This window comes from Propithecus coquereli, unplaced genomic scaffold, assembly GCF_000956105.1.
Source record: "Propithecus coquereli isolate 6110/MARCELLA unplaced genomic scaffold, Pcoq_1.0 Scaffold644, whole genome shotgun sequence".
In the NCBI taxonomy this organism is placed as follows: Eukaryota; Metazoa; Chordata; class Mammalia; order Primates; family Indriidae; genus Propithecus; species Propithecus coquereli.
Window position 1 is genome coordinate 943335 of NW_012152441.1, and position 8292 is coordinate 951626.

Here is an 8292-nt window from a genome sequence, read left to right on the forward strand (position 1 = left end):
TCGGAGGAGCAGTGATACGAATTCCCTGCACCCCGGTATCTGCAGACAGCTTCCTGCGACCGCCCTTCCCGTGCAGCTCTAGCGAGATCCCGGTAACTGCGCTGACTCAGGACAAGCCAGCCACGGGCCTCCCAGTTCCGCGCCTCGTCTCAAACGATTGGCTGAACTGCCAGTCCCCACAGAGCTAGCAAGACAAAGACCAACACGCCCTGTCCTGCGCCGACTGAGACCTGCCACAAACTGTCATGTCATCCTATGACACGTCCCCTCCTTCCTATAAAACCTGAGGGAACCTCCGCACTCAACCTCCTTGCTCGCCCGATCCTCCCGCAAGCTCCTTCACATTCGGGCCTCAGCTCAAAGGCCACCCCTTCCCTGCCATCGCTCACTGTGGTCACTCGGTCACCCTCTGACACATCACCCTGTCGTGTTTTCTTCCTGAACTTTACTAATGTGACTGTAGCCACTCATTAACCAGCATGTTTTCCGACCCCACTGTCCACCCCCTGGGCCTTGGCTAAGGGTCCGCCCCGGGCGCCCCCAGGCCCCAGCCGCGGCGGAGCCCCACGCGGGGCGGAGCAAGCCCCGCTGCGAGCCGGGGTACTCACAGAGCTCACACTTCAGACCACAGTTCTTCCCGAGCTTGTTGATTCTGACCATGGGGGTGTCCCCAATTTTTTTCAGAATATCTGGCAAAATTTTTGGAGATTTTGTCCTAAAACAGAAGAGTCCACAATTATTCAGAGGAAAAAAAAAACAGTACTAGCCCTGGCAGTCCAAGTGCATTGTTGTAAACAAATCAAGAATCAAGGTGTGGTTACACAAATCTGCACACACAGCCCCGTAAGTACACACCTGAAACACACACGCTTGCACCTAGAAACCTATGAAAACCAAACATTGCCCGCAGTTTAGTTACTAAGGCATTATCAGCGGGAAGCTGGGTGAAGGGTACATAGCACCTCGATATGATTTTTGCAACTCTTGTGAGCGTTAAATTAATTCCAAATAGGCCAGGCATAGTGGCTCATGCCTGTAATCCCAGCACTTTGGGATGAGGCAGGAGGATCGCTTGAGCCCAGGAGTTTGAGACCAGCCTGAGCAACACGGTGAGACTCCATCTGTACAAAAAATAGAAAATTAAAAAATGAGCTGGGCATGGCGGCCCACGCCTTGTAGTCCCAGCTACTTGGGAGGCTGAGGCAGGAGGATCACCTGAGCCCAGGAGTTCGAGGCCGCAGTGAGCTATGATCATACCACTGCACTCCAGCCTGGGCAACAGGGCAAGACTCTTGTCTCTCAAAAAGAAAAAAAAATTTTTTTCCAAATAAAAAGGTTAAAATAAGCAAATATTCACTTCAAAACAACAGATCTACGTCCACCTTTTTAGAAAGCCTTTCCTGGGGTCTCTGCACCTGGCTGCTGGGATACTTCCTTTTCTTTTCTTTGATGAAAAAAGTGAAGCGCTGACCCTAAGGCAGAGAATCCTTAGATCCCCGGCCGCCAGCCAGTGACAAAGGCTGCAAAGCGCACGCCCAGATGTCTGGCATTGCAGAGAATGTCATGCGCAGCGTGTGCAGAGCTACATTCCAGACAGAGAACACGGAGCTGAGACTCGTCATTTTGTCCCTGGGGCCAGGACTAGCGGCCAGCCACTCCTGCAGGGGCTCTTCCACCTGACAACACGGTGACAGGCAGCAGCCAAGCCCGAGACGCTCTGCTCTGTGGCATCCGTGTGTGCAAACCCCGATCCAGGCGGTTTCCCAAGTGGCCCCGTGCTGCCCCTGCCACGCTCCTGCTTGGGGACTACACACGCCTCCTCTCGGCCTCCAGAGCCGCAAGAGCCTCCTGGCCTCAGATTTCTGACTGGCCACTCCCCAACCTCGAGCCAGGCCCTAGCCAGCAGGGCACCTGCGATACGGGCGGGCTCCCTGGGCCCTGCCCTCGGGGGTGATGCTTAGACCAGGGAGGGCCAGCTCCCTGGGGGCCCTGAGGTGTCAGGAGTGCCACACTCCAGGGCGGTGGGGAGAAGCCTCCCAAAGGCCCAAACAGGCAGCCACGCAGTGAAGCTGGAATCCAGTCGCACCTTCCCAGGAGGCAGAGAGCCCTGCCCCAAGGATGCACCCCCAAACTTTGCTGGGGGTGCTGTCCTCAGTGGAGTGGGACTAGGCTTGGCAAAGGGAAGAGACAGCCTTGGAGGGGGGCCCGGCAGGTGTCCAAGCCCTCCACGCTGGGGGCTCTTTCACTGATTCAGTTCGAGCTGGTGGGAGAACCCCTGCATCTCGGCGCCCAGGGGCACTGAGAACTGGGTGCGCTGACCTAGCACTAGGCCTCGGCCGCCACAAAGTCACCTGAGAAGCCTGCAGAGGTGATCAGGGTAAGGGCCCGTCACCTAGCGCGACAAAGGACAGCATTTGCGGGGATGGCCACAGACAGCTTGTCTACTTTCTCTTCGTCCGCGGGAGGTCACTGGGAGGACAACCCACGGCACCTTAGACCAACCCCAGGGACGCAATGCTTTGGGAACTATCCCCCACAGTGTGCTCCTTAAAACAAAAAGAAAGAAAGACAAAAAGAACAAACCCCAAAGTCTTCACCAGGGATAGGCCTGCCTGTGCCTCCCCGCAGCCCTCAGCCCTGTCCCACTGTGGAACCTCGAACCCCCTTCCCCGGACATCCACATGCCGGCACCTTCTGGTATTCAGGTGCCAGCTCCTGGCCCTCCCTGGCCACCCCAGCCACCTCACTGCCCTCATGGCCTCGCTGCCAGGGGTCCCCAGTGTCTGCCCCACCTCGGGACCTTGGTCAAGAGCCCCCCAGCGTCCTCCTAGCTGGTGAGTCACCAGCAACCTGAGCGCACGCGTGGCCTGGGACGAGCCCTCGGCTCTGCATTTCGGGATGAGACACCAACCCCTTCCGGTGATTCACGAGGCTGGACTAGGCCAGTGTGGGTGTCGGTGCGGGGCCGCTTCCCGACCCGACAGCCTGGCGCCCCCGTGCCCCGCAGCCAGGAGCCTGTGGAGCCTGGGAATCTGCCTCTCTTCCCTGCCCCCAGCAGACCACCCCAGCCTCAAGGGGCATCTCCCCAACTGCTCCGGTGGTCTTGGCAGCAGGGCCCACCTCTCTGGCGGCCCGAGCTCCCAGCACTGAGATGAGTCTTCAGAGCTTCTGGGTTTGTCAATTTTCATTTCATTTCATCCCCCGCCCACCACTCACTCTGATTTTTAAATCAGTAACTGTAAGTGTCGGCAGCAGCGTAGCTGGAAGAATCAGGCATCTAAAAAGCATATTCTTTGACTCATTTGTTCTACTTCAAGGAGATTATACTAAGGAAATAACCAAACATAACCCAAAGACTTAGCGAGCTCAATTTAAGTTTCATGATGAGCCGAGATTTTTACTTTTATTTTTATTTTCTACTGATATATCTTCTGCACCCAGAACAGAACATGAAATATAGCAGATAATCAATAAAGACTGGTTGAGTGAATGAATGTGTAGTATTTTCTCTTGCAGTTACTTACGATGAGATGATGCTAACATCTATTTAACCAATAGAGTGCTTGAAAAAATATGGTCTAGGCCGGGCACAGTGGCTCGCACCTATAATCCTAGCACTTTGGGAGGCCAAGGCGGGAGGATCCCTTGAGCCAAGGAGTTAGAGACCAGCCTGGGCAACAAAGCAAGACTCCATCACTACAAAAAACAAAAATAAAAAAATTGGCTGGGCGTGGTGGCGCACACCTGTAGTGCCAGGTACTCGGGAGGCTGAGGCAGGAGGATCGCTGGAGCCCAGGAGTTTGAGGCTGCAGTGAGCTGTGATGACACTACTGCACTCTAGCCTGGGCGACACAGCGAGACCCTGTCTCAAAAAAAAAAAAAAAATATGGTGTATTCATCCAAAAGTCTCTGCTCAACTATAAAAAGAGCCCACTACAGGAAAATACGTAACAGCCACGGGAAATGTCTATGACCTGGAGTCAAGTGCAAAAGAGCAGGTACGACCCCAATCGCTGGGAAGATGTCCACACCTCCATCACAGCTGCGTGTGCGGCCAGACACACTCAACTGAGAAATCTCACCTTACCAGTCACCAAAGCATGTGACGTGGCACATTCATTTATTTATTCAGCAAATATTACTGAGCACTGACTCTCTTTGCAGGGCACTGGCCTAGCTGCTGGGCTACAACGTAAAGAGGCCTTGGCTTCTCTGAGCTGCAGCTGACTCATCGGAAAGGTGCTCCCGCCCCCAGCTCACCAGTCCTCCAGAGTAATTACAAGTCCTCTCGGCTATGTGGCTTCCCGGTAACAAACTCCGCCCCTCCAGGCAACAGATCGCCCACCTTGCACCGAAAAACAAGGACTTACGGGGTGGTGTGGCGATGCGGCGAGTCGGCATGGGGCCTGCCCAGCTGCCAGGCACACCTGCTTGGGGCATCGGGTAGGATCCACAGGTGCTCCTTGGCTTCCTTGTCCCCTGGGGGCCCCTTCTCCAGGCTCCCTTTCCCCGAGCGTGCCCCTGAGAGGTGGGGGCACCCTGCAGACCCCTCTTCTGCCTGGGGTGTCTCAGAAGGCATGCTGGGATCTGGCAAAGGCAGGGAGAGACGTCGTCAGGCTTCGATGCTGTTGCGATGCGGAGAATCCTGCTCCCCTGGCCGTCTGGGCTCCGCTCACTCAAATGAGCCGGCAGGCGCAGGCATGACACACGGGCTCCGGCTGCTACGGACAACAGTTTGGCCGTTTCTCAAAACGTTAAACACAGAACTACCATATGACCCAGGAATTTGGCTCCTAGGCATATATCCAAAAAAAATGGGAACGATATTTGCACACCCACGTTCATTGCAGCATTATTCACAACAGCCAAAATGTGGGAGCAACCCAAGCGTCCAGTGTAGTTTATACATACAACAGAGTATTATTCAACCATAAAAAGTAATGGAATTGAGACACATGCTACAACACGGATGAACCTTGAAGACAGCGTCGTGCTACGTGAAACAGACCAGTCACAGAAGGACAAGCACTGTGCGATGCCACTGATAGGAGGCACCTGGTGTAGTCAAGCATCTTACATCTGGCCAATCTGAGGTCCGCAGAGCAGGCAAATTCATAGATACAGAAGACAGAACGGAGGCTGCCAGGGGCTGGGTGACGGGAAGGGGACAGTTACTGTTTCAGGGGTGCAGAGGTTTTGCTGGGAATGATGAAATGGTTTGGATATAGACAGCGACGGTAGTTGCATAACACTGCGAATATGATTAATGCCACTGAATTGCACAGTTACACATGGTTAAAATGATCAATATCATGTCATACATATTTTACCCACAACTTAAAAACACGAGCACTTTAAAATAGAACACACAAAGAAAGATAAGAAAAGAGGACCGGGCTCCCCAAGGTGAGGCCCGTCTGGCCGCAGCCCTGTCTCCCTGCTCCGGGAACAACGAACGGACAGCGCCCTCGTCACCTCCAGGGGCCAGGACGGGACCCATCCCCTCTTCTGCCTCTGACCTCGATTTTCACATTCAACAAGTCCATAGCCAGGTGCCACAGCGTCACTCACCTGACTGATGGCTTTGATAATTCATCAAGTTCAAACTCTGTAAGAGACATGGGGACAAAACGCAGTGTGGGATCCCCGAACAGAAGGAGGAGAGCAGACGACACGAATCTGACTAAAGTACGGTCTTTAGTTAGCAGCAATGAAGTCAGCGATGATTACACGATAATGTGATCAGTTTATTATGTTTCAGATCTCAGTAACAGGGAAAGCCGTGTGTGCAAGGGGCCAGCGCGACGTGCACCAGCACCCTCTGTACTACCTTCTCAATTTTTCTGTAAATCTAAAACTGAAAAAAAAAAGTCTATTAAAAAATAAGTAGGACTGCAAACTAGTGCAACCCCTGTGGAAAGTAACATGGAGATCCCTCAAAGAGCTATAAGTAGAACTGCCATTTGATCCAGCAATCCCACTACCGGGCATCTACCCAAAAAAAGAAAAGACATTCTATAAAATAGACACCTGCACTCGAATGTTTATAGCAGCACAATTCACAACTGCAAAGATATGGAAACAACCCAAGTGCCCATCAATACATGAGTGGATTAATAAAATGTGGTATACGTAGACCATGGAGTTCTACTCAGCCACAAAAAACAACGGTGCTCTAGCACCTCCTGTATTATCCTGGGTAGAGCTGGAGCCTGTTCGACTAAGGGAAGTATCCCAAGAATGGAAAAACAAGCACCGCATGTACTCACCATCGAATTGCTATTAACTGATCGACACTTAAGTGCACATATAGTAATAACATTCATCAGGTGTCGGGCAGGTGGGAGGGAGGAGGAGGGGATGGGTATACACACTCCTAATGGGTGTGGTGCGAACGGTCTAGGGGATGCACACGCTTGAAGCTCTGACCCAGGTGGGGCAAAAGCAATATATGTGACCTAAACATCTGTACCCCTGTGATATGCTGAAATAAAGAGATACATAAATAAGTTGCTGGAGCCGCCTGGGTTTGGAAGGGCCCTTCAAGGAGCTCACCTAACGGGTGCAGCTCAGGTGACCCCAGCCTGCAACCCCCTGCCCTGCCCTCACTTGCTTTTAGTGGAGGCTTGTGGACCTCCTCACCCCGCACGAGCCCACCCCCACCGCCCACGGCCAGCCAGCAAGGACAGAAGCAGCCCGAAGCCTCCCGCTCTCCCGCTCTCCTGCACAGGCGGCGAGACGTAGACAGGCCTCCAGCAGATGCCCACAGGGGGCGGTGCTTTCCGGGTCTAGGGACCACAGATTTACCTAAGAATGAGAAGGCTTTGGACCTTCTCTTCCCCAGAAAAGTGCGCCCATTTTCAGAGGTTCATGTCCCTTCTGAAGCCACCGAAGAATGTCCCAAGCTCTGCTTCCCCGACCTTTAAAAAAGCTGTGAGTGGAACAGCGCCTTCCCTACGCCGGGTGCAGGTGGCCGGGTGATTCTCCCACCTTGCACAAGGCCCTGTCCTACAAGGCCCAGCCGAGCTCGCGCTCAGCTCAGAAGCTGCAGCTCGGCGGTGCCTCGGCCCGGTGGGCGCGCTCAACCGCTGGGCTGGCCAGAGCCGCGTAGACGCGGCCCCACGCCTCCCTTTTAGCGACGCGGCTCGTCGTGGCGCAATCTCCGGCAAGGTAAGGGTCTTCTGGGAACACAGGACGCAAGCGGCCTGTCCCCAGGAACCCCGGGGCGCTCGGCGGGAAGCCGGCTAGGCGGGCGGACGCACGCGCGGGGGCGGCGGGCTCTCCTGGCGCCGCAGCTCGAGCCACAAGGCCTCCGTGGGGTCCGCACGCCCCCAAGGGCGGCCCTGCCCGGCGCACCAGCGCTCAGGGAAGTCGGTTAGGGCCGAGCGTGTGGATAAAACTCAATAAACTCGACGCTAAAGTTTTCAGGTGGGCGATCAAGACCCTACGAAGGGTCTCTGGAAACCGCTCAGCCACTGGGTCTTCGGAAAGACACTTTGGACAAGGTTTGGGGCCAGTACACCCAGCACACCCCTGCCCGGGACACCCCTGGGAAGCGGAAAGTTTGCGTTCCCGCCCCTCCCCCACCTCCCTCGCGTTATCGGGCCCCGCCCATCCAGGCTCGGGGGCGAGGCGCTCGGGGCCCCCACCCCGCAGCCCCCACCCGCGGGCCGCCCGCGCGGCTACATCGGTGTTCACCCCGCCCCACCACCGTCTGCGGGAAAGAGCCATTTGCGAAACAGCCGTTTCCCATCCAGACGCAGCAAAAAAATCAATGCTCTGCACCGTAACCGCGCGTCTCGTGCAAATCTCCGCCCCGGGTCCCCGCTCCACACTCCGGGGTCCGCGGCCCGTGGGGTCCACTCCGCAGCCGCGGGGGTGGGGGGCGCCGGGGCCACGTGGACGCTCAGCCCCAGGCTCAGGGCGGCCGGACTCACCAGAGCGGGGACCGATCCGCCGGGTCCGCGTGGCGGGAGGGAGGCGCGGGGCGCGGGGCGGGGGCCTACTCGCCCGGGCGGGGGCGCAACTCCGCGCTGAGGCGTAGGAGAGTGGGGGCGGGAGCGGTCCCGGACCCCAGAAGGGACCCTCAGTTGGGGGGTCGTGGAGGGGGCTCGGGCTCCGCGGGGCCGGTGCTCACCTGGACGGAAGCGCGGGAAAGAGAGGCGGCCGGCTGGTCCCCTTGAGGCAAGCTGCGGCCCGACAGGCAGGCGGGGACCTCGACCCTGGGGCTGGCCAGCCCCCCGGGACCCGCGGCGCAGGGTGGGAGGGCCGCGATTGGCCGAGAGGCGGGGG

At 56.4% G+C, this 8292-nt stretch overlaps 1 protein-coding gene across 3 annotated transcripts in view; it reads right to left on the bottom strand.

The window, feature by feature from the left end:
* The window catches only part of CBS (cystathionine-beta-synthase), a 21142-nt gene extending 12949 nt beyond the window's left edge, over window positions 1-8193 (bottom strand). For 2 of the 3 annotated variants that reach the window (XM_012659987.1, XM_012659984.1), the window contains exons 1-4: window positions 8138-8193; window positions 5572-5608; window positions 4371-4587; window positions 609-715 (exon numbers count right to left, since the gene is read on the bottom strand). In XM_012659987.1, coding sequence (XP_012515441.1) covers window positions 609-715; window positions 4371-4587; window positions 5572-5596 — 349 coding nt within the window. In that variant the 5' untranslated portion in view covers window positions 5597-5608; window positions 8138-8193. The remainder of the gene's footprint in view (window positions 1-608; window positions 716-4370; window positions 4588-5571; window positions 5609-8137) is intronic. The other variant, XM_012659985.1, reaches the window with a different exon arrangement.
* Window positions 8194-8292: the final 99 nt, after the last annotated feature.